At 46.8% G+C, this 25,832-nt stretch overlaps 6 protein-coding genes across 6 annotated transcripts; 3 read left to right on the top strand and 3 right to left on the bottom strand.

Moving 5' to 3' along the window:
• Nucleotides 1-614: 614 nt before the first annotated feature.
• Nucleotides 615-2,105, top strand: N7477_005659 (uncharacterized protein; the record flags this gene model as incomplete). Its single annotated transcript, XM_056967322.1, has 3 exons — nucleotides 615-867; nucleotides 923-1,207; nucleotides 1,246-2,105. The coding sequence occupies 3 exons, from the start codon at nucleotides 615-617 to the stop codon at nucleotides 2,103-2,105; spliced, it is 1,398 nt and encodes a 465-aa protein (XP_056822076.1).
• A 3,161-nt stretch (nucleotides 2,106-5,266) lies between these two features.
• On the bottom strand, nucleotides 5,267-6,236 carry N7477_005658 (DUF1769 domain-containing protein; the record flags this gene model as incomplete). Its single annotated transcript, XM_056967321.1, has 4 exons — nucleotides 5,267-5,439; nucleotides 5,502-5,761; nucleotides 5,821-6,016; nucleotides 6,071-6,236. 4 exons carry the CDS (start codon nucleotides 6,234-6,236, stop codon nucleotides 5,267-5,269), a joined length of 795 nt encoding a protein of 264 aa, XP_056822075.1.
• A 1,724-nt stretch (nucleotides 6,237-7,960) lies between these two features.
• On the bottom strand, nucleotides 7,961-10,287 carry N7477_005657 (uncharacterized protein; the record flags this gene model as incomplete). Its single annotated transcript, XM_056967320.1, has 5 exons — nucleotides 7,961-8,158; nucleotides 8,212-8,341; nucleotides 8,680-9,509; nucleotides 9,564-9,732; nucleotides 9,791-10,287. 5 exons carry the CDS (start codon nucleotides 10,285-10,287, stop codon nucleotides 7,961-7,963), a joined length of 1,824 nt encoding a protein of 607 aa, XP_056822074.1.
• Nucleotides 10,288-11,157: 870 nt separating this feature from the next.
• Nucleotides 11,158-12,754, top strand: N7477_005656 (uncharacterized protein; the record flags this gene model as incomplete). Its single annotated transcript, XM_056967319.1, has 3 exons — nucleotides 11,158-11,449; nucleotides 12,119-12,384; nucleotides 12,440-12,754. The coding sequence occupies 3 exons, from the start codon at nucleotides 11,158-11,160 to the stop codon at nucleotides 12,752-12,754; spliced, it is 873 nt and encodes a 290-aa protein (XP_056822073.1).
• A 4-nt stretch (nucleotides 12,755-12,758) lies between these two features.
• Nucleotides 12,759-13,836, top strand: N7477_005655 (uncharacterized protein; the record flags this gene model as incomplete). Its single annotated transcript, XM_056967318.1, is given in 4 exon segments — nucleotides 12,759-12,900; nucleotides 12,914-13,008; nucleotides 13,048-13,176; nucleotides 13,666-13,836. The coding sequence occupies 4 exon segments, from the start codon at nucleotides 12,759-12,761 to the stop codon at nucleotides 13,834-13,836; spliced, it is 537 nt and encodes a 178-aa protein (XP_056822072.1).
• A 9,742-nt stretch (nucleotides 13,837-23,578) lies between these two features.
• N7477_005654 (uncharacterized protein) lies at nucleotides 23,579-23,971 on the bottom strand (the record flags this gene model as incomplete). The annotated part of the gene is made up of 2 exons (XM_056967317.1): nucleotides 23,579-23,671; nucleotides 23,720-23,971. 2 exons carry the CDS (start codon nucleotides 23,969-23,971, stop codon nucleotides 23,579-23,581), a joined length of 345 nt encoding a protein of 114 aa, XP_056822071.1.
• Between the last annotated feature and the right edge of the window lie 1,861 nt (nucleotides 23,972-25,832).

The following is a 25,832-nucleotide window of genomic DNA, read 5'->3' as shown; positions in this document are numbered from 1 at the left end:
CGACGGAACCATGGGGCGAGCCTGTGAACCACCGGAACCCGGCGGAGGCAGTTTTTATGTTTGGGAAATGCGCCCGAGGGACTGTCGCGTGTAGAGAATTTGAGACTTTTGGTGATTGTTCTGATCTTGTCTTCTTTAGGCTTCTTAGCGTCTTCCTTTTTTTCTCTGGTTTTCTGGGGCTCTAGCGTCTTAGTCCCCAGGTCTCAGCCTTTTGGGCCCTTTCTTTGATTCAGAGATCCTCTCCTCACCTTCCCACTTCCCGCGAGACACCTCCAGTCGACAACTCTCGACTTCTCGACAGTTTTCGTGTGACGGGGATCACCCTGCGGGCACATTATCACCGGCCCGTTTGCCGATTTCGCATCGCCGTTCTTCCTGCCCAGCCAGCTGGCAGTGTTTGGCCCACGTCTGCGCTGTTCCTTTCCTTCTTCCATTGGACCTTCGTCCTTTTTGCCTTCCTTTCCTCCAAAATCACACCGCCACGTCGAAAGGGTGTGACTCTGACCTTCTTCACGCGCTCTATATTGAGTGCTTGGTCCACCCGTTCCTTTCCCTCCAATGCTTAGCAACCTACCTTCTCGACACCAGCGACGCCCGACGGCCTCGCCCGCGCCATGCGTAAATCACCTTTCAATGATGCGCAACGAGACTCTCTCGAAATGTCATTAACTCTCAATACCTCTGCGCCCGCTTCTCCCGCTATCTCCCTCTTCTCCGTCCTTGGTCATAATCGGGTCTCCAGCTCCGTTTCCTCGCTGGTTTCATCTGGTCCGCTGGGCAACTCGATGGACAGCCCGAGCAGGAGTCACTTGACCGGGGTCAAGGAGGAGCCCATTGTTCGCGACTCATTCGAAGATCAATACTTTCGTATGTGTCCCCTTATGACTCACAAAACAGGTTTCGTGGCTAACTATATGCAAAGAACATTTTGACTTTGCCGATGAATCGTGCTTCCTGATGGACCCCTCTGATAGCTATGATCTCAGCGACAGCTGCGTTGACTTCCCTGCAACCAAGCGCCGCTCAGATAGCGCGTCAATGAAGGGGGTCTCGCGTATCAATTCGCATATCTCGACTATGTCAACTCGATGGAATCGCAGACATGCATCGGGAAGCCCCGAGCGTGACGGATTCCCAGATGATTTGCGATCGCGAGCTAATTCGGCGGCTTCCTCCGCTCTGGCAAGCCCTATCGCCAGGCCCATCAGTGCGTCGCGCGTCGATTCTTATATTCCCCGTCCCCAGCGCGGACGATCTTCGAGGAGCGCATGAGCGATTCCAATGTGCGCCCTATCGATATTACCCGGGCCAATAGTCTGAGCGAGGACGACAATGACGCCTTGCAAGCAACCACTCCGCTTCTCCCGCCTCTTCTGGGCGACGACCCGACAAGCCTGGCCGCGTCGCGAGTTCAGTCTCCTTTGCAGTCTCCCTCCGTTGCGGATGTGAGCCAGTCCGACCAGCACTATATGACATCATTTCATGGTTTCGCTGGGGTTCCTTCGCCGCCACTCTCGTCAAAGCCATCGGTTGCGTCGTTTTCTCGGCCTCGTACCAATACTTGCCGAACGGTTTCGGGTGATTCCGCCCCATTTGTTCTCTCGGATCCCAATGACGAATGGGCTAGCAAGTTGGGCCACGCCAATTTCACCATTCAGCCCGAACCCTACCGACCTGTGGCCTGCGATATTGACCATTTCCACCAGCTGCGTGCGGACTGGGATGTTGCGCGCTGCAACTTTGCCAAGCACCTCGTGCGCACGGGCGAGCACTATGGCGTCACCTCCAACATCTACAAGCTCACCGGCGAGAAGTGGGAATGCATCAACGACCAGTGGAGAGGGGAACACGAGTCCATGCTCAGCCAACTTGGCTCCGTGGACGGTGTAGCCCTCACCCTGACTCAATCTAATCTCCGTCCCCGCGAGCAAGTCTGCATCCCAGGCCTGCACGACAACGCCAAGTTCCCCGAAATGGGAGACGAAGATATTGTTGGGCCGATGAGCGTCGCTCCCGCGACTGACATCGCCGGCACGTGCCGATCAACCCCAATGAAGAAGCGCAATCTCTTCCGCTTCTTCCAAGATCTCGTCTCCCGCTCTTGAGCGCTCACCATCGCTTCGATATTTTTCCTTTTTGTCCTGCTTCCGAGCAGTCTACGATAATGACCATAGACTTGGCGCGACTGTCCCGGATATTCTATCTGGCTGTAGTCCGCTTTTACGACTGATGTCTCTCTTGCCGCTTTTGATGACTCTTTACGACCTTACGATCCGGGCGACTACTGCTCTCGCTCCCGATCATGCCTTTCCTTCGTCTATCCAACTTGAGTCATGTGTCTTTCTCATGAGTCTTGTTCCCTGGATTCGAGTTTCTCCCTCGGAAGACTCGAATCTCAGGCTGGGTGAAAGCCCGTCCGTTCCTTGTTTCACAATATACCCCTGCATGAAACCGCTGTATCCTATAGACTTGTTTCTCAAGACAAAAAGCACGTCTTCCTGTCTTCATTCTCATGTTGTATATAACTCTCTCATCCGCCTAACCGTGTGGTGACCAAGCTGCTTGTACACAAAATGCATATTAGATCTGATACTGTTTCCAATCCTGATTCTGGACTCTGATTCACCATGTCATTATGTCTGCAAGTCCCTGCAAGTACTAAAGTACTTTACACATGTAATTCAGATTCTAGAGCATTCACGCCATGCAAAACAGCCGAGAACTCCCGATCAAATCCCAGAACGCACCATCAAGTACGCGGTGCCTAACGTTAGCGCCTGAACTGACGCTCTCTCTCAACGGATTGTCATCCCCAACGGCCCATCGTAATAAGCCCGCTGCAGACTTCGTGTTGACCCACCTTCAATCCCTTTAGCGTTCCTGCATGGTGCAAGGGGAACAACGCACATATGGCGGCCCGAGTTCCGCACCCTCGTGATTCCAGTGCTTAACGCGCGAGCTGACCGGTGAAGATTCGGGGTATAATGCTATGGTATTCTACAAAACATGAGTCATCGGTTCATAGCAAAAATGTAAGAAACCATTTATTTCTGTTTTTCTTAAACTGTTCAATATAGGTGACGAGATAAAAAGTTCAAAACCCCCGAAGAAGCCTGGTTTCCCAGGCATCGACATGTCTACTTCTTTCATCTTGATATCAGACACGGACTCTCCCTTTTATTCTTTTTTTCCCTTGTTCAAATACATCCGGTCTTGCTTCCCACCAATACATATCCATCGATCTACTAGGCTCGGAAACATACCCACGTACTTAGATCTAGACCAGGCGCGAAGACAGATGTGGGGGCACAGTGTGGCCCCACGAGCTTGGATTGTGCCTCGGCTGCTCGCTTACAGATTTGTGCGACAAGCGAACTGTCTATGATCAGCCCTAAATATGATGTATCGAGTCAGTGAAAGACTCACAGAATTGTATATCTGTAAGCCCTGATGAGTGCCGGGCCAGGGGGCAAGTGTTCTACACCAAAAATCAAACCGTTAGGATATCGGTTCTATAGCGGACTTGCCAGGTGCATAATGCTATGAAGTGCTTTTATCTTACAACTATTTGCAACAAATACTTCTATTTTGAATGGCTATGGCACTTGACGTTAGATGTTAAAAGTCAACTGTGATGGATGTAGCACATGATAGTGCTAGATATGAATCGGCATAACCTCCTTCTTTCGAGCTACACAAAGAGTAGCGCCATATAATACACTATAGCGTTCGCCATAACCTGGTATTCATCCCACTGTCCCGACTGATCAAAAAAATTTGCCTCTACTGTATCCTGATTTCCACCGAGCAAGCCATCATGATGCGGGACCGTGAATCATGAGTCTCGTCGGCAGGACTTCACAGTAGAGCCAACTAGGCTGAGAGTGCGTTCATTCTGATCGAACTTGGGATTCTCGATGAAGTCAGAAATAAGAAGATGAATTGGAGGGTATGGTAAGCTACTTCGCTCGAGGTCACCGGCTCCCAACCTTGACTCCTGCCAATACAAATCGGTAACCCAGGGGGGAGATCGTGAAAGGGTGCCTCTATTAACTATTTTGATATATCTCTTGATAGCTCAAACCCCCCCCAATCCTCTAGTATCTCTAGTGCTTAGCTAAGTTATAGTACGGTCAGTCCATATTGCAAAAGTACATATGAATACCAATATATATACACTGTTTTGTTTACTATCGCTATAAAATCCATGAATTTATGAATTTCACTTTAAACCCCTTCTTTTAACCTTTATGTTTTGCGACTAAGGCATAGCTTACCTAAGACCTAAATAAAATAGTAATACTCTACCGAGAGATCGATCTATATTTGTAGTTACCGTCAACTAGTTCTGCTAGCTAAGTCTCTGTGAGTCGGAGCTCTGATTTTTTTACAGTAAACATTATTAGGCTCATTCTGCCTCTTTCTTAAATAGCTCTATAAATAGATATAATAGAGTCTTTCGGTGTTTACACTTTAACTTATTTAGGAACCTATATTTAAGAGGTTCCTCACTAGTCCGTAGGTACTATTCTCGGAATTCAATCTATAGTGTAGTTTCTGTTACTAGCCGCAGAAAAAATGGCTCTGCTTTCTAAAAGACTTTAACTGCTTATTAAACCACCGCTTTATCTATAGATATATCCCTACAAAGGTCAAAATTAAGCACCTATGTATAATAATCACTCAGTACGTTTAAGGTTGTATTAGCCTTAATAATCTTACCCTACGGCGGCGTAAGACTAAATTCGACGCCCTTTCCGTCGATACTACTAACCTAATATATAATCGCTAGAGCCTTAGCTATTATAAGTACGTATTACTTAATATACGCGTTGGGAACTCTAAGCTTCTTTATCTGATTCCGAAGTAAAATTATTTTAATCTACGAGTATACCGCCTACTCTAGCTCAAAAAGCATCTATTACACTTACTTGCGCCGGTTTTCTCCTCTAGTCAAGTACAAACCCTACGTGGAATGTATTGCAGTCCACCAACCCCTATGAGTGAGGAATGGTAGGGTCTAAGGGCTGAAGACGACGGGTGAGCTTAGAAGGGAAACAAAAAAAGACTTGAAGCTGATGATATTCTCGACACGGTACTTCTAATGCTCAAAGCTGCGATTTTCTACCAAACTGAGAAACAAATGCGAAGTAGGTTAATATGATCCTATTCGATAATTGATGGCTTCGGCTCCTCATCAAAACTGCTTAGCTTCGCTATCGCTCCAGTCAAATTCCTCCTTGCTCTTCTGATACTCCTGTGCATTTCAATTCTCCTGTCCCGGTTTCTTGTCTGTTTCCTGCAGAACAAGGGTGAACAGCAACACCAGATAAATATCATCTGTATCTCGGTTCTTCAACACATATCGCAGATGATGGTTATTCTCGTCAATATGCCGGAGAACATTGATATTGATACCATGAAGACGTAGAGAAAAGTCTACCACGATGTCAGCATACCTCCACAACGCAATAAAAAACAGGCTCAAGGCGAAAACATACCACTGAAGACCAAATAAGGATTTCCAAAATCCACCCAGTAAACTCTCCCCGGCTCAAAAACAAAATCCTTCCGTGTCTGTTCGTCCCGGAAATACTTCCTTCTTTCATCTCCAGGGAGCGGAACACCCAGGCCTTTTCGAGCCTCAACACCATCCCCTTCTGCGCCTTCCTCTAAAACTTCTTGATGTAATGCATGCACCTCGTGGTCTTTCATATTTGCGGGTCCGATTCGGAAGTGGTTCCACGAGGCCAGTCCGGGGCTATACAAGTATGGCTTGTCGGCATAGGGATCTCCATCTAGCGAGGATCGATCGCCCACTTCACGAGGCGGAGGGCGGTTTTGAAGCCAGATGGTAGGCGATCCCGGATGGGACGATCAAAGTCGTTGCCGAAGAGGAGAGAATCCCCATTGACAGGTTTTTTGAAATTAATTGCGAAGGAGAGGGAATATTGATCATTCGTATGGAGGGGATGCGTGAAATAGGGGTTTGTTTTGGGAGAGTTGTCTGGGTAGCCTACATGCTCTTTAGTGTTCAGATATCGACAGGGTAAGAGATTGTAGCTTATACCTGTGTAGTCCTGGATGCGAACACACAATCTCACGCAGGCGTGCTCGTTCTCGATTCGTAAAGACCGGTCTTCGTTGACTGGAACGAGTTGGTGCGTAGCTGGATCGTATGAAGAACCTGCGGTCACCTTTAACCGATACCTGGCCGCTTGATCCTGGCCAGTCATTTCCACGGTTCTGAAGACTATTGTCGCAGCTCGTGGGATAATGCAAATCGTTGAAACCGGTCCTTTTTTTGGGTTTTGTTAAAGTCAAAGGTTGAAATTAATATTTTGCTCGATGACAAGATGGTTTTATAACGTGCCCAGTCAGCCATGCCTCTATCACCCTTCACGGGTAGACCTGCGATGACGTCGGTGGGTGCGGTTATATAACATGAGGGGCATTTCAGGATATTGCCAGGGACACCCCTGAGTAGCCTGCGCCAGAACCTGCATAACCCAAAACCCAGCCCGCACCAACCCGCATGCGGGTTAGGTATTGAGGTCCAATTCTTCAACACGCACGTGGGTTTTGGGTCGAGGGCGGAACCCAACCCAACCCGCCAAAACCCAACCTAAACTATTCAGCCTATAAATGGATTATGCAAAGATACATACATTCTAGGGTCGTAAAGCCCTATTATCCTAGATGATATTCGAATATATAGATATTATTATATACAACAGGGTTTATAACAGTTTCAATATATATATATACTAGATTTAGAGGTTTCGAATAAAATAGCTCTTAGAAAAAGTGGTATACCAATAGGAAATAACCCCACTTACCTTGTTAGGTATATGTACTAGTCATAGAGCTATATGTAGGCCATATACTATAATGCATTAATACAATATAATATAATAGCCTTAGGAAAGGTAATGTTTAGTATATTAAAGATTACCTGTAAATAATCGTTAAGGTTTTTTATGAATGCTAAGACCTATATCTACATAAAAATGGGTGAAATGGGTCATCTGCGGGGTTTCACTATTAGTTTCGAAACCTATTAGGTGTGGTTAGATTCTAGGTGCAGAACCCAAAACCCGCATTGGGTTGGGTTGGGGTTTGATTACAGAACCCATTCGCGGGTTTTGGCGCAGACTAGTTGTATGCTTACATTGATCGGAGTGATAGTCTAAAGACATTTAGTAAAAAGGGTAAGCAAACTGCTAGCCGTTTCTACTTAAAGTTTCCAGGTCGGCAAGATAGAATAACTGGGTTTATATGCGTACATCACAGGTACTCATCAGAATCTTAGTCCAACTATGCTTGAATCGCATCACATAATGGCCCCACGAATATGGAACCAAGCTCTAGCCTCATCCATGCCCAAAATCGTGACCAAAAGCATCCTTCCAGATATATCAAAATCGGCCGGCTGTGCTTTCATCAAAGCAAATGTGAAATCAAGATTATGCACAACGAAATGCTCCTGTTCGGCCCACGTAACCGCAAAGTCGATCGCACTTAGTGCATTCCATAAATAAGCCGACAGATACTACGTATAGTTAGCAAAGATACTAAGCTTGCTATCGCGTTGTACAGGAGGCTTTGCCTTGGAGGAGCTTGTAAATTTGCTTGAAGTAGTATGTTAATAGGATAGTGCGTCGGGCGGATTCCTGTAAGACCTAAGCCTCCCAGAATTTAATTATTGGATCTAAAGATAATAGGAGGGTGTCAGTCGGTAATTTTAGATCTAGGAAGTGTATTATGCTTATAAGGGTGAGTGCTGATCTTTCTAGGGTTATGAAGAGAACTTCGGCTGTTGCTTAGACGCTGATGTCGCCGTTATGCCAGTCAGTCGTTTTCCGAGACGATTTCAAAGCCTGGTCAAAGAAACGCAGTCGGAATAACTGCTCGTCGTGGCGAAGTTGAAGTCCGTCCCTCTCGTTATTGCTAGCCTCCCTCAAAGTTTGATTGGTTTCAGTTGTTTCTCGCAGTCGAGGTATTTAGACACGCATGACGCCCGAAGACGACGATAGAGCCCCACAAGCCCAGCTGCTTGAAACGCGAGTTGCGGATCGTCGCGTTCGAGATCTGCTGGCGCCTCCAATACAGGTTGAAATGGCTCGGTTACCAAGACATCTTTCCGGGTCGCCTCCTGCTATCAGGGAGTGGTCAGCCAGAGCGTCCAAATGGGTATCAAACTTGACATACCAGGCAAGGTTTGGGGTCGGAAGGGGGCTGTGGCTCAGCTTCATCGCTCTGGGGCGGCACTTCATTCAACTGCGGGGCTTCTTTGTTTTGGTCCGGGATAGGTTTCGAGGCCTCCATCGCGTTCAGCAGGCTAAGAAAAATATTCACCAGGTGGAAGATAACCTATTTCCAATCAAGTGCTGGTCTTCTTTATAGACTGCCCCGACGCACGTGGCTGGGCCCTGATGCTCACGATGGGAATTCAAATTGATCAACGGAATCACTTCAACTAATCTTGATGTCTTCTTCTCCGATCCCCGATCATTGAGATATAGAATTGTAAAAAGCAACATTTAATATCGTGTTCTGCGGTGATTCACTCGGTGGTGAATTACGTTACTGCAGATAGTTTATGTAATTATCACACATCTTTTCCACGTACAACGAATTCTCTATTTCAAGACGTCTCGCGTCTATAAAGCTTCGCACAGAGATTGAACCGTGGAGAGTCTAGAGCTCGCCTTGATCTTGAGCCATTTTCTCTTCTCTTTCTTGCCTCCACCTCTCCCCCCATTTCCATCCACCCAAATCAGTGGAGTGAACAGAAACACGACACCGCTCACAATGAAGAACGCTATCATCGCCTTTGTGGTACCAATCAATGGCTGGATGACGCTTACTCCCACCGCCCCCAGTAGACATCGGCACAAGTTGTTGAGCGCTGTCGCACTCGCAGGTCGCTCCGGGAAGCAATCAATCAGCACAGTTGAGTTGATGTTCAATATAGCAGTGGCCGAGAAGGCAATCAGAAATTGAAGAATAAGTGGGGCGGCTAAATTTGGACCAAACCGTTGCCGTAAGTCATTGAACTCAAAACTTGGTCCGTAAAGCGCCAAAGAGATCACGAGAACAATGCTAAAGATAGGCATGAGGCGTAGACGGGCCCGCACATAGGAGAAGTCGCGTCTATGAACAAAACGTTCTTCCGGAGGGATGCCGTGTTCCTCCTTGTATCGCACCAGGGCCCGAGTGAAGCTCTGGTCCAGAATCCAGCCGGTACTGAGCGAGCCTAAGATGCAGCCTAGCCCGTTTGGGAGGAAACATAGCCCAATCTGCCATTGTGCAAGAAAAGGAAAGCCGAGCAGCAGCATTGTTGTGGTAGAAGATGCCACCATGTTCCATGCTGTATAAGCCACAGCGCCCCAGGCCAAAAGCACGGCGATGTCCTTTTCAAGGAGGTAGGCAAGAGGACTGAGCGCTTTCTTGAATGATAGTGGTGCTGGAGGCTTCGAGGGACTGCTCGTTCCAGCATTGTTTTTCTAGAATGATGGGGCTCTGATATAATAAATAAATGGCTTCTGGAAACCAGAGACAACGGTGGTGCCGTTGCCTGCTATGCTACGCTGTGTTTCCGGAAGGAAAATTAGGAGCGCGCCAAGGACAATCACGCTTAGGATGAAAAGCAGCCAAAATATGCTTCGAAAGCCCCATAGGCTATCCAACACGCCTCCAATGATTGGGCCAATTGCTTGACCCGTCATGCTGTTGAAATATTAATGGGTGGTATTCCTCTAGGGAGGGGTGCTTTCTCTTTACATACCGAACGCCAGCATTTGTCCCTATGAAACGACCGCGTTCTTCTGGGCAAGCAATATCAGCAACGACACCAGCACTAATGCTAATAGTCGCTGCAGGTCCTGCCGCCTGAAGGCCACGAAGTACCATCAACATTGGATAGTTAGAAGTGAACGCCAGGGCGAGGTTGGCCACAGTATAAATGGTGAGTGTTATTGTAAACGTGAGGCGACGGCCGCAAGCATCCAAGATGGCACCTAGGAGAGAGGGAGCAATACCCTGAACCACCATATATACCGTGATAGTAAGGGCTATAAGGGACGCATTTACTCCTAGATCCTTAGATATGGTGTCAATCGCGGGGAAATATATATTCGAAGACAGCGGCGAGAACGAGGCCGCCAACGAGACGAAGATGACAAGATTCCATTTTTGCTTGTTAGACAGGATGTGATATGATGCCTCAGGGTGTGATGAGGGAGCTGGCCCAGGCAAAGCTTCAGTAGAGTTAGGTTTTGACATATCCTGATGAGATCTGTGCCACTTGTGAGCTTATAATGTTCCCTGACGCCGAGAACTAGTGGGTATGGACGTAACACTGACTTATTTATATACTCTCGCGCTTGATGCTGTCCCGCAATTTGAAATCAAATAGGAGAAAATATCTAAACGTTGGGAAACCATACACCGAATGGAAAATATAAATACTCGCAAATGAAGTGCTGTGGAATTGCCTAAATACCGAACTTGACACTTCTAGGTTGAGAATAAAAAGGGAAAATCCCTGTACATAACGGGATGCACGTTATAGGGGTAACAGAGAAACAGAGGCGATAGTGCATCTGCCCCTGTCAACCCTACTGCGCCATTTCTGTCGTACTGCGCCTTTTTTGTCTTACGTCCAGAGCGCTTACGTTCTTCGCTTTCATAATGCATAGGGAACGCGAGCTGCAAATTTTGCTCATTTTTGGCGAACGGAATCCCTTGGTGGCAACATTCTTCAGAAGCCCACTTTGACTCTGAGCTATTGCCGTCGTAAGTCGATCGAATGATCAAATACAGGGTTGATTCAGGAACGCGCTAGCGAAATGGCTGCGGATGATCGCCAAGATCTTCACCCTCAGTGACCGGGGGAAGACAGACCATCGGGAAACAAAACAAAATATAGCTAATAAGAGCATATGGACTGATATATTAGCAAACTGAAAGTATGCAACAACATAGTCCCATTACTGGAACTAGGAAGACCGCGTCAGCAGTGATTACATAGAATTCGTGTACTGTGGATGAAGCCATTTAGCTGCGAGGACGTGGCCCTGTATTATAGGGTCATTGCGACTCCAATACCTTCAAGGTTATCGCATTTTAACCATTAACCTCCAGATGATCGACATGTTGGATGACGACTTCATCCCACGAGATCTGCAGGAAAATATCATGTCTGTGAATGTGTCAGACGGTCATGAGCGCGACGGTTACTCAATCTACTTGGATAGTGGTAACTATGAGAATGATCTCCAAGTTGTACAAGACACTCAGCTGGACGTGGATAACAATTCACCGCCGATAACTTCCTCTGTCCCCATAAATATTAACGGTGAACGACCCCGACAGGCACCCCTTGGATGCCTTGCTCAGTGTGATCTCCGATCAATCAGCACTGTTCCCCCCAATGCACACATGGGTATGACCAGTAGCATACCCTTACGTTTTTCGTATCCAATCCAGGGTAGCGCGACATTTGTGGATCATTTGGACGACCCTACGTACTCACTGCCGCCATTCCAGCTTTGTTTCCGCTCAGTATGGGGGTTCATTGGAGACTCACCGATTCACCGTGTCCTTGGCTTCTTTTGCTGAATGGACGTTGAAGCACCATAGCACGATTATCTTCGGCTTGACGGACCTACTATCGCTTTTGACTTGCATAGACTCGCTCGCCACGACACTTCCAAGTACTTTACGCACGTGCCACAAATCCGAAAAGCACCCTTCGTGAAACAATTTGCTTCTACCACTCCACCATTGGCTATCAACCACAACGGCATTTCTTCTTTACATAAGCCCAGCAGATGTTTATATAGGAATGCGTCTACGAGAGAGGGTTTAGCCAGGTTTTTATTTTTCAGCGGACGTGCTAGTTTTCTAGACTTTCTTGCCTCTGTATTAATTTGACTTTGCAATACTATACCCTATGTTTTATTATATGGGAGCGGGAACCAACTGCGCTAAAACTTCAATGAAGTTCAAAGGCGGGATGTCAAAATAGGCAACCGCCTAGACGATGCTAGCCATGAGGCATCCAAACCCGCCTCCCGAATTTCGGTGCCTGGTGGAGACGGCTAAGCTTTAGGGGTCCCCACGCGCAACTCCGAAACCTCAGCCATTGCGCAATACCCAGTCAGTCGACCTTTCCCCTGGTCGACTGGTATAACGCTCCTAGTAATTCACTCCTACGAGCCAGCATGGAAGGATAATGGATTCTGTTCGGGTCCCACGCAGGAGATTTTGCGCTCCAAGGCGGCAGTTCCTTATCACGGCAGTGGTATTTATTCTTCTGCTGCGGCTGCTCGCCGCGTCATGGCAGGGGCACCACGGGCTCTCCCTCAACCTCTTCCGGTTTAGCACACCAATTAGCACCCTGCCGCAGCAGAGAATATCGACTCTTGACAAGCAATGGGATACGGGTATGTGTGACGGGTTCAATCTCAGCGACCCCGAGCTGGGGATTCAACCGCGGACAGCTGTCATCATGCGCACTTGGCTGAGCAAGCGATGTATGGATGACGACCTACATTTCATTCGAGCTATGATCATGGAGCTGGCTCTCCATTCTGGCGGTGAATATGAGGTCGTTCTTTTGGTGGATTGCAAAGACACTGAATTGCCAAACTCCATGGAACCACCGTTGCCATGGACAAATCCAAGGCAGAGCATCCGCCTCGAGAATTGGGCGAGCTCGCCGTCTTTTTCAACACGAAGATACTAGAGGCATGTTATCCCAAAATCAGTCCATGAGTTTGTTCATTATACAAGTCCATCAAGATTCAGCTTCTCACAATTTGATCAGCGCGTTTTTGCTGTATTACCAGCCAGTCCAGCTTTTTCACGACTTCATCCACAATACGACTACATGTGGCAATTTGAGATAGACGCTCGTTAAACTGGCCACCTGTATCGGCTAGTGACCCAAGCCACCGACTTCGCGCGGCGCCAACCCAGAAAACACCTCTGGGAGCGAAAGTCATATTCCTATATATCCCAGCAATTCATGGCATATAGGAAGAGTTCGCTACGAAGGTGAACCCGGATATAGTAAAACGAAATAGCGGTTGGGGTCCTCGGCCTGCCGAAGACATTGACCTTAGAAGACACGCCCTACGCCTCCAGTGGCAAATCCAGATGACGACGGTGACTGGGGCGTTGGCGTAGAAGCCGATCTGATCACCTAGCTCCCACAATTTAATCCTGCTGGAGTGAATTGGCCATAGGGCCAAGAAATCTACCATTTCTAACAGCAGATACATACACCGCGACGCGCGACCGTTAGCGCAGTGTCACGACTCTCGACGCGGCTTTTACGTGTCATGCACAAGGACTAGGCATACAAGGGATTAGGGTCTCTCATCTGAAATAATGCCTATCTCATAGGCGATGTATTATAGCTTCTGTGAAGATGGAAGATGAATGATGAGAGATATGATAGATGATTGATTCTAGAGATGAAGCTATGGATCTAGATATCATAGAGGCTGAGGCAAGGATGCGGTGAAGTTGGGCAGTATCCCAATTCAATGCGAACAGCCTCAAAGCTATTCAAGTTCCACAGCCGGTTTATCGTAAGCGGGCGTGGGATATAGAAGAGCTGGATCGTCGCGCTAATTCAGACAAACCAGGGAGATCAATAGGGACCTCGATAGTGCGTGGGGTCATAAGTTATGCGATGACATCCTCCAGTACACATATTTTAAGTGGCGCACATTGAAGAACCGCTCATCCTTCGCTGAGAGGCTCTATCGTGCCTGGCTGGGATACGATGGCGCAGAAGAGGTGAGCGATCTGTGGTCATGAACAAGTTTTGAGCTATGCTATTTAAGCGTGTAGTGGGAATTAGTCGCCCTCTTTGTCTTCCGCCTATCTTCATTCACCATGTTAAAAACCCAGAGCGATAGAACCAGTCTCAAGACAGTATTCTGTGTTTGTGGCCAAGTTTTCTTGGATAACAGATCTAGTACCATTCACCAGACATACCATCATGTGTATTCTTGCTTAGTGTACATGGGTCTGGACTATTCCAAAATAGATTTACAGAATAGGACCGAGCGTCGATTCTCAGCTACTTCAGCGTCCGTGTTATAGATAAGATACCCAACATACAATCTCGAGCGCCAAATGTCCTTAAAGTCACTGGTTCACTTTCACGAACATTAACCCACGGGGAGGTGCATTTCCAGAATAGTGATTTTGAACTGGACCACCATTCATGCGTTCAAACCGCTCATCTTCGCCATCAATATGCCCTACCTGTGGACATTGCCATGGATGAGGATCTCAGGCAAAGGGAAAACCAACTTCAAATCAAGAATGGAAGATGACCTTCGATTTCATCGAAAATAGAGTTCTTTAATAGTCGTTGATACCCTCCCCCGCCCGCCCCTCCTCCCCAGCTCTGCGACGATTTATGCATTTGGGGAGTACTTCTCTGAGGAGTTCGTTATCAAGTCCTGCCTCTCGCAGGCGTCAACATTTTTTGGGAAGCAGTCTGGTCATGTGTGTTGAAGCCGCCGTAACATCTCCAAAGGAAACTCAGAATCCGGCCAACGAACATGCCGACGGCAACGGCAGCGAAGCCACCCATGACGCCCAAAATTGCCGGTAGCATGATGAAGCGCACCAGGAAAAACAAAGGGTGAACATGTTAAACAAGCTGCGTAAGCCGGCGCTTGTATTGATGGTGAGAAGTGCGATCGGTCTTCTCGAAATCAATGTGGCACCGGTTATCGTAGTTAACGGGACTTGTGGTTCTAAGACTCCCAAGTCTTACCTAAATTTGGTAATTTTCAAGTTCGATTTACGTGTAAGTGTCATCTAACGTGCCCTTTCGCATGCTATGGCAGCGGGCGAAGGGTTCATGGAAGACGAAACTCTAGTCCGACTATGACTTTGTCAAGCGATCAACTGAAAGGAATGACAGTAGAAAATATCAGACCCTTGATGACTATCATAAGCAGCATAAGCAACTCCTGGATTTGTGTGCATTATTCACAGAAGCAAGTTAATAGCGGGGCCAAAAAAAAGTATTATGATATTCATAATTTAGTTGAAATCCCCTTTCTTTCTCTCAAAAATACAACACATCTACAATAGTCTTTCGCAGCTCCCATAACCACTGATTCGTCTGCTTCGCAAATCCTACGGGAAATCTTCCTATGCTGCTTATTCCATCTCATCACATACTACGTGTCAGTCTTAGTGGCGACGGTGCACTCTCCAAGACAGATCATGCCAGCGAATAGTCACGAGACATTTTTGAGTTAGGCTTCGGCAGAAGTAGTGGACCGGCTTCCTTTCGCCTGCTGCGTTGTAATTTGAATGTACTGTTCGTGAGTATTTCTTGTGATGGATCGTGAAATGAAAAATGTATGCCAGATATCAGAGGTTATTCTTCCCCAGTTTGGTGCGTGGACTATGGCACTGTAAGGAAAAGAATGTCCCCGACCGCGTCGGATTATTTGCGCGGATCAAGCTTTCCGGAAAACAAGCTTAGCAGGTCTTGGCTCCACCCGGACACTTTGCTGATCGCCGCACAAACCATGTAATTGCTTGCGTTACGAATCAGGATTGAGAGGTAGTCATTGGACACCACTACGATCGCTATACCGTGTTTAGAGATTTTAGGCTGACGTGTTCCAGATGTGCAAAGCGTGGAAAGTAGTCGTAAGCTTGCCCAATCCGGCAGATCCGACTTCTATGTAGAGCAATTGGGCACTCTATGAGCCCATCGACTACATGATGCAGTATCCGTGACTATGTATGCTTTCTCAGGGTTATATCATCTAGGCCTGATGACGGCTCTTGATCTTCCAATTCATCACAAAAACCATCAAGTCCTCACGGGGGTCTCTCCTCAGAGCCCTTACTCAGGTAGGAGGGCACAAATCGAATCACTGCCACATGAATCACATAGGTTATAATTAGATTGTAGGTTGTACATTTGCAGAGGGTGGATACATCTCTGGAATTACCTGGCAATTCTAATCCGGATATAAGTCACGTTAGCGTTCCCCTGAGCATGCTTTTCACATGGAGGATCGGTTCCTAGAGGATGCACTTTAGCACCTACAGACACAGTCTATAACCCATTCATTAATTCTGCTGCTGCCGATTGCCCCTACCAGACCGCTCCACACGGGCTATACAGATCCGGGTCTGTGCACGCTAAAGCGTGGGTGGAGCTGAAGGCAGTTGAACATCACAATTTCTGGTCTAGGCAATATGAATAATCACTTCAAACCAAAATCGGCTAAAGTGATCTTGGGGTTGCAGTGACCATGTCCGGTGAAGTTCGATACCATCTCCAGAAAAAGCAATGGCCAAGAAGGCACTAGGGACTAGGATAGTGGCAGTAACAGATCCGGAAAACCTAGGTCACACTAAGAGCCCCATCGCTAAAATTCCGGCCGTACTGAGATCGAAATGTTAAATATAGCTAGGAAGTCCACAGCTATGATGCCATCCGCGAGATGGAAGCGATTATCATGCCGCATACTATTTATTCATCTTGATGTCGAGTGCTGTCGGAAAAGGTGCGCCACCATGAACTTGCCCACCAGGAAAGGCTGTGAATTCGTTGACTTGCTGCTAGCTTTTTCATTAGACTACCAATACCATAGCTCCGATAGAGGAAGACCTCTGCCGCACTAAGTTTTTTGTCAATGCAAGGTCCCGGCGTGTTCGCTAATTTCATTTATCCGACTTTTATTACCATGCATGTTCCCTGCTGGTGTTTTAGGAAATGCACATACCTTACCGGAAATGGAAATACCGGGTAACAAGCGTGAAATTAAATGCGGGTCGGTAATGGACCGCAATTGCATTTGCGTTCATCGCCCGCGTGAAGGAAGACAGGTGGACATTTCAAGGATTTCGCAATGAGTGGGCCAATTCCGGTATTCAACATCACTAGCCCACTGGAAATTTCCAATAGTTTATAGATTCATATCAGTATTGTAACTTCGGCAAAAATACGTATATTTTACGAATTTGTATCTTGTAGACCCCTCGCTCGGACAAGCTACGGAGACGGGGTTCCAACAAAATGTAATTACGAAGGCGCGTTTTCTTTCCACTCCACATGGTCCCCATGTTTTGTACATGCAATACAGGGTTTGGTGCGTTGTAAGCTCGACCCCTTTGAAGAGTAACGGGGTGGGGCTACCACGATTCTGAAATAGGGTTTCGGTGGATCGCAGCTAAGCACGGCAACTGGAACTCTTGGCACATGTCGCTGCGGGGTATTGTTCTTTAATCCTTGTACCCAATAGGCTACAATATATCTCCTGAAGATTCTGGATTCTTTTGTGATGCTCCTATAGAACTCCCATATCTGTCCTTCGTTTCTCAACACCTCTTCAGCCTGCTAGAATGGTTTATTCCCGGGCACGTCTCGAGTCTCTGGGGAGAATGCTTCCATGGGCCTCCCGTTGTGTGGACATAGATGGAGCAAGACAGTCAGTGGAGGACATGCATCGATTCCTATAAGGATGACGCACAAGCAGCCTTGGCTAGCCCGAAAGTAGTATTTGAAATTTAGTACATGATTGGGTGGGCGAGGTATAGGCAGAGTCTAAAGCGTCTTACTGTATGAAGCTAAGGCCATGTTCGCCGTTTGCGGGGAACGTGTTTCAATCCATCTACGGACCAACAAAACCAATCACCATTCGAGTCCCCAATCTAATCGGGGCCCTTCTTGAATTCAGCCTCCAGAAACTTGATTGAAGCTCAATACGCACAATCGCCTCAACGATTGGGATCGTCCTACTGGATCTGCAACCACTTGGCTAGGGTCTTTGAATACCACTGTTGAAGTCCTCTTCTACGTCACTTATACGTCATAATAGTCAATATCGTGAAGCATACGGCTTCATGTAGGATGTGGAATATTTATGAACATAGAATGTCATCTCATAGTCTATCGTACAATGAATTATTAGCGTAAACTTCGCCGACCTCAACCGCAAGGTCTCCCAGTATCCCCTTGTCCGAGGGAATAGACACCGTCACTTTATAATGTTCGTCGTCAACGTTGACCGGATGGAACTGATTCCCAACAAGATTCCAATGACCGTTCCAGTACACAGAAGTAATCCGTCTCTCGTCGTGACAGAGATCTAGCATGCCCTCCACCCCTACCCTGAACGTTGCACTTCCACAGAACGACACCACTTGACTTTGACCATGTCGAATTGATATTTTTTCAATATCTTCCAGGGGGATAAGTTTGGGGGGATCGCCTTCTTGAAACACTTGGCCGCTACAATCCCGACCGGTGAGTATCCAAATTATAGCGATACACAACTTTGAAAGGTAATTATACCGGAAACAGATGAGATTCCTCACCACGATAGTACCCTCCGCCAATTTATTATGTATCGTTAAGGAAAGCCGTTGATTGACTGGGTCACTCATTTTCTTTTCAATTCTGTCGAGGGAGATATTTGCTGTGAAGTTCGACCAGATATTTTTTTCGCAGTAGAAAAAGTGCTTTGCCAGTGACAAGAATATTCAGAGGTGAATATAATTTCGGCGAAGGACCCATTCAAACCCTTTTTTCCATGCCTCAGCGTATTTTTGCTTCGAGGACGTGGCCCCGACTCATCTGTAGGCTTACCAGGGTAAAGTTGAAAGCATCGAGCGGTGACACACCGAGCCGATCTTATTCGATTGGGGTTCAAGGATCGCCCTTGGCGGCAGGTTTGGTCGGGTCCAAGAAGCAAAAATTGCCAAATTTCTGTGACCAGAACGTGCACCTCTTGCTGTTCTGGTAAATGGAAGTTGAAGAACAAGGAAAAGCGCCGGATGCGGATTCAACCTAGAGGGTTCTGAACAAGCCAAACTCGTCATGTGAACCTTTGCAAGTCAGTACCAGGGATGTGGATACGAGCCACGTATACCCTTTTACAGCTTGCCAAGGAAGTTGATTCCTCCTAGTAACATGGGCCCCAGGGGCTCCTACGGTGGTGATGGAGCTGGCCATGATTCCACTCCACTTCAAGGAGTGTTAACCCATCAATTCGTATATCTTAATATTAAAAAAAGGAACGGTGGACATAAGATTGCTATGTCCACCGTTTCTAAAATTTGCACACTTCGGCACATTTCAGAACCAGCGACTGGTGTTACACGCGTTGCTAACTGTTCCAATTAATCCTGGAAATAATGCAAACATTAAATATAAAGCACCAATATCTTTAGCTCAATACCTTATATTATATTACTAAATGCACCTATTATTAAAAAAAAATGTAATTGTGAGTTGGTCTCGTATTGGATATACTTACCACAATTGTACCTTCAAGCAGTAAACACAACCATACCGTCTCCTAGTTCGCTAGGCTATTACACTGGCTCGTGTCTTAGTAATCTGACAAAGGTGTTGCATATAGAGCAGCGATTAGGTCAGTGCCGAAGTTGCTGCCTTAAGTTTAGGATGGTTGTCAACAAGTCAATTAGTGAATAGACTAATCGATACTAGGTTCCAAGTAACAATGTAGGATTGATGAGGAAGGACCAAACTAAAGACATAACTATTCTTCGCCATATAGTGGCAGGGATAGTACGAACCGACTTTGTGAATTCTGGCGAAGATGATGGCAAGTTGACTTGTACAAGGACGGAAAGTGCACTGGACACGCGCGCACCTTGAAAGATGTTGTTGGGGGGGTAAGTAGCAGAAAGCGCCAAGGCTTTCATACTTGTTGACCATCCATCTATCGTTCTACCCGCACAGGCTTGGGCCCTGCTTATCGTTGCTTATTCTTGGGGTGGAAAATACAGGGTCTGATTTGGCATGGTATTTACAAGGACATTTTGTGCGAAATTGACATATAAAAAGGTACTTCCATTTCCAAAATACCCATGTAAAGGAAGTTGGGACGACCAGAATAAGAGACGGTCAATTTCGCTGATCTCTCGGCCTTCCAGTACAATGTGAAATTATTAAATGTGGGGCAGGTCTAGCAATCGAATGGTTACGGGCTTGTCGTCACGGTCTGTAGCACCAGAGTCTCCATACCAAATGACTCCCTACCCAGCACGCTGTGTAGAGAATTGCGCCCATCAGCTATTGCGTTGGTCTTCTAGAGGAAAATGGTTATTCCCTTCCGTCTTCATTCAGACGTATGGTGGAGAGCGCGATAATGAGCCGTCTGTTTGGGCCTTGGTCTCTTTCAACGTTATGATTCTTCTACGACCAGCTTCTGTTAAGCTGTCCCTAATTTACAGCAAAGAATTAAGCAATTCGCTTGGAGCCCCCCGAGATCGAATCAAACGCCCAAACATTTATCGGCCGCTGCATTCTCCCACGGGTTACCTACCTGACACCCATAAGCGAACAAGCATTTTTCATAGAATGTGTCAGCACGCTACATACTTGACATAAATTTTCAAGAAAACGAGTGAATGTGGGGCAATCATGCTTGCTGATGAGTCCTGAAATCCTCAAAATCTGCATTTAACCCTCTGCTACACCGGTGGTGGCAGTGCTAGGCAGCCCCTATCCGCATCTTCTGATTACCACAAAGCGTGTCAACTTGAAGGTAGCTCAAGGGTTTAAATATGGTATTACTCAGAAGCACGCTGTTATTTTATTTTTTGAGACGCGAATATATATCTTTCCAACAAAGCAACCTAAGATCTACTAAAATCCTTGGAAATATGCTAGATCCACAATAGAGAGTATACCTCGATAAGATGAATTTATGGTAGGCTGTTGTTATTGTTGAGATACAGTATGGAGTTGTTAAATATCGCATTTACTACGGTGTTTTGGGGGTTAGTGGTGGTGGCGACTAAACAGGGAGTTATGTTGCCTGCCCAGTTTGCCGACAGTCTGTGCATGGAGACGGCCGCAGTTCATCGCTCCCAGCTAGGTAGGACGGCAAGGGTCACTTATCATGGGCATTCCGAGAAGAATGAAATGATTTCGGATGCTTGTCTTGGCCTATCTTCAGATTCTAACTTAAATCCCAAACATACACTGTGAGCATAATGTTAGTGATCAATGGAAAACATAGGACGAGGAAACCACTGTTTTTCAATGCTCACCATATATGACACGGACGAAGCTCATCCGCGAATTCATGCAGCCGCCCCTTCATAGAAGACTAGTTGAGCAAGCGGTCAACTCTTCTATCACCTCTTCGTGTCAATATGTGACACTTTTCGTGAATCCAATATGCTATGCAGGGCTAGTCGAGAATCTATCAAAAACGAAGGCCGCATCATACTAGCTATCTAGACTACTTGGAAAGCTGGTAACATATATTACACTCTTCGAATGCTAAGTAATACTCGGGATTTCCGTACTATCAGCGATCAAACGGCGAACCAACCGGAAGCTTCCGCTCCCATTCTCATGATAAGATTCAAACACGAGTGAGTGAACTTGAGAGTCAGAAGACAGGCCAGAGTTGGAACGTCAACCACTCATCAATGACGTAAGTAAACCTTAATTGACAGGCGAAGAAGCTACCTCACCAATAGTAGGCGTCGTGTCTGTTATTCTCTGCTATCCTATATTTATTGTCCTTTATTCATTTGGGGGACTAGAAAGAATAGCCAATTTTCCAACTTTGTCTCACCTTTCCCCCTGATACATACATACATGCCCAACACTCGGCGAAGGCTCCTCTGATGGAAAGCTCCGCACCAGAGGTGCAAGCAAGATCCCCTCCACATCCGCTGTGTGAGAAGCTTACTCAGAAGAGCCCAAAACTCAGCGATCATCTTTCAATCACTCTGGGAGTTCCTATGATCATAATCTTTGATCTTCTAGTCCCTTGCATAATATACTACACTTGGTTCAAGAGAAGTCGATCTCAGTGCCTGGGCGATTGTCAAGACCACGAAAAATGCTGTTTCGCAAAAGCTGAATTCGACAAGCATATTCTGGGCTACACGATCATCTCTTTCGGTTTAGGGGAGCTTTACGTCTTAGCTGCCCGCGTCTGTCGCCTTCTTTGGCACCATAAGGAATGCGCCCCACTTCTGTCCCGGTCGCGATGGGAGCTTGATGCCACATCCTGGGTCTACGGTGTCTCCATGATTTGCGCATTAATCCCGTTTGTCATCGGCAGCAGCAAGGAGATACCGATGCTCTATCTCTACTCTCCGGCTTTCCTTATGAGCTTTCTTGGAATCCTGATGCTTGTCACGCTGGTACCGTTCAACATACCAATTGGCATTGATTCACAAGCTCGTGGGACACCCTTACGCCCATTTGTATACTACGCAGCTGAAGACTTTGTCGCTGTTGATGGTCTCCAGGATCGAGAATTTCGAACACGATTGAATTTGCGTTATGACTCATCCAAACCTTTCAGGCGTATGTTTTTATTTCTCACTGTTTGGTGGATTTTTGGGGTAAGTGTCTATCTTGGCTGTTTATCAGCCATCATATGGACTTTAGAATTCCACTTTGCGGTTGGAATGTCTTTAGGCATTCTCTTTGCCTACATCATTGTTTGGGCGGTGAGTTCATATTTCTGGATACAGGCGGAGATGAAGCGGGAACAGAAGGCCTACGAAAGGTCTAGGTTTTAGAGATTTTTATGATTTTCATTCTCGGTAACCACATAACTTCCATAATGGAGTTATCTGCTCAAATAGAATGTCTTCGTACACTGGTGATGCACAGCCCGGTGGGGCAGCGAGCGTAACGAGACTCCGCCCGCTTTCAAGGCAAATCGAGCCTAGTTTACTAGATGAGGCGGACAGTCCAAAACATGAGCCAAAAGTTTTAGAGTATCGCCCTGCTGAAGCAAATGGTCTGACAAAATTTCCATTTAGTGCTACATATGTCTGACTACTCAGCGTGCAGTGCATCTGCAAATGGTGACTGCTATTTCCCAAATTGTTGCTGCTAGGGATCGTCCTTGCTTCGTCTTGACTACCTTAACAATGTGAGAATAGTACAGTACTCAACATAGTCGTCATCTCACTTATAGGTAAGATTGTGAGAGAATTTACGAGCTCTTTATGGTCCCTGCGAGAGGTTGCAGGTATCTTGAGCACCTGGGCGATAGGGGGCATTAAGCCACAGCCTGATGTGCATGTCTACCGATGGGATTCATTCTGTTGATATGATAGGCGGAGCAACGGTGGGGATATATTTCGGAGGACTAGGCGCAGTACAAAGTGATTGAAAGCTGATTGATCTGTCTTTTTTAACGAGTTGCGCAGAGGATCTTCACATGGATCTCCAGAACAACTTTCTCACCAACGGAAGCCACGTAAATAATTTTTCAGAGCATTCCTCATACTGATCTGTGCGAGAATATAGCGGACGACGTTTACAGAAGGTGGGCCTGAAGGCGTGTGAATGACGAACGGTGGATAGATGCTTCATTCTCAGGCTGATATCCAACAATTCTTCGACAGACGAACCATCGTTCAAAGACAGAAAAAATCAAAAATTCAAGTAGAGCAAGAACATAGTATTTGAAATTAGTCAATGTGATACGGCCAAGCTTCAATGAGGTCTATAGCGGTCCTCAGATCTGCTCAGTGAGCAAAAAGCGGCAAGGTCTGAGCACTAGTACGGAAGGAGCACGCCAAGAAGTGGCAGAGGGAATCTGGTAAATAGGTCTCCCAGGTTCACAACATATGCCCCAAGTGTCGGTTTGACCTATCTCATATCAGCTGGGGTTGAGAAAGTGAAATTGACGAAACACACGTCAAGCCATTGCCCAGAAGGAGGGTCCAGAACTTGTAGGCCATTCATCTTGCCTTGCAACATAAGTGTCATGCAACCAAAATCCGTGTGTGCGCCAATGCCGCGGTTCAGCTTATCGTCCTCGTCTTTGGGCTGCGCGGGATCATACAACATGCGCATTGTCGCCACTGCTCCAGCCGTGAGAGGTTCGAAGTAGCTTGCGTCACTTCCCACATCTTTTGCCAGATCGAATACTGGGTGGTAGTATTCCATAGTGGTCTTCTGGAACTCTCCTTTGTTGGCCACTGTCCGAGGCCATTGATTCGGCCCGCAGTTCAATTTCTTCTGTAAGAAATACGGGTGATCCTCGGGAATTTACTCTCCAATATAAAGGCCTCCCTGGAGCTCAAGCCCGGTGCCGACTTCCAGCATTTGCGATCGGAGGAGGTCGTAGCCGCGGTTGGAAGTGTTCAAGTCTGTTTACGATGAGCGTGTCGCTTCATCTTCGCCGCCTGGATTAGGGTTTCTCTTATCTATTTGCATCTTTTCTTCCAGTGGCAATGTGGAAATCGCTTTGAGCACTCCAATACACGACACTGCAGCTTGAGGGGTACCTTGTGGGCCGTGATCTGGAACAAGCCATCGTAGAGCATTTGCGAATTTCCTCGACTTTCGCTTTTGTTACACTAACGGTGCCATAGAACGGCGAGAATTCTAAAGTCGGGGAAGCGGGTGCTATGGATATGCGGAATGTTTGAATGGGCCGGGATTGATGAGTTTTCTCTAGGCAAAGATTGAGCACAAAGCTGCCTAGAGTATATTTTGAAGATAGGCGATGGCAAGCTTGCCATCGCGTAAGTGGCTTCATTCAGAATGCCGATAGCCATTATTGTCACTCTATCTGGATAGTTAAGCAAAGGGTCCGGAAAGGTCGTGAAAAAGGAGTAGAGAGAGTAAGGGTGGGGTTCAGGCAAAGATGGGGTGATCATCAATCCATGGCGTCGATAAGACGATCTACGGGGAAAGTCACGGCCCGGATCGCTTTGCCTGCGGGTAGATTGTCATAGACTACGCATAAGCACGGCTGTCCGATGCAAGGGATCACATGAGATAACTGTTGACTGCGCTCTGGTCATATCATTTGGCCCTAGACTTCCCCAAGTCCCTAGAAAATTGGATCACATTTGATCATGCCTAAGCAAACGAAACCAGCGTTGTTAAGTAAATCCGCCGAAGCACCCAATACTGGAGACAGTTTCGTTTATTCAGATTTCGAGGTTGAGAAGCTGTATCGTAGAATAGTGGAATTTTACGTGCTACCGCTACTATGTTTGGTAAATTCATCTTGACCGACTAAGCAAGATTGAGAATAACAACGGTAGATGTTTTCTACGACTGCACGGATCGAGTAGGTAATTCATCTGCTGAGCTGGATAGTCAGAACTAACTCAATTAGAGCAAATCTCGCCAATGCCAAGACGGATGATGGCCTTGACACAGACATGCATTTCCAAGGAAATGAGTACTCATTCCTCGTTCTCCTTTTCTATATCCCATTTAGCCTCTTTGATCTACCATGGATTCTTCTCATCAAGCGCTACTCAAGCAGACTCATGCTTTCATTCAGTAGGGTGTTGTTGAGTGTCAAACTGCAGGAAAACTCTAGCATCTTTTCATATAGTGTCGGTGGTCCGGGAGATTCTTGCTCTATGGACATTAGCACCAAACCTTTTTGGCACAGTCATACTCTTATGCGTCGCTACATCCTCCAATCATTTCCGCGAAAGACGTTCCACGTCGTGTTTTTCCTGATATCTCCATGGTGGGGAGGATCACATTGGCGGCCCTCGACGTGTTGAACACTCAGGCAGTTGCCTATTTTGCGTATTTCATAATGGCGGCAGGTGCGTGCGGCTAATACTGGCTTCTTCGTTGGCCTGGGTAACTTGGCCGGAGTCTGCTGCTGCAATACTGTTTGCATATTGTTTGTATTAGGTCTGGGGCTATGAATGCGATTCGAAAACCAACGTCGAGATCGAGAACACGGTGTTAGAGTCAGAGAGAATCAAACAGATACCTGTCAGATCAAAGAGGGCGAGGATAGCCCGGAATGGCGGTGCTTCACCTGAGTTAT

The sequence above is a fragment of the Penicillium maclennaniae genome (genome assembly GCF_028827695.1).
Source record: "Penicillium maclennaniae strain IBT 15551 chromosome Unknown utg000005l:1.0-2652337.0:1.0-2654196.0, whole genome shotgun sequence".
Classification (NCBI taxonomy): Eukaryota; Fungi; Ascomycota; class Eurotiomycetes; order Eurotiales; family Aspergillaceae; genus Penicillium; species Penicillium maclennaniae.
This window is presented reverse-complemented; position numbering and strand designations above follow the sequence as displayed.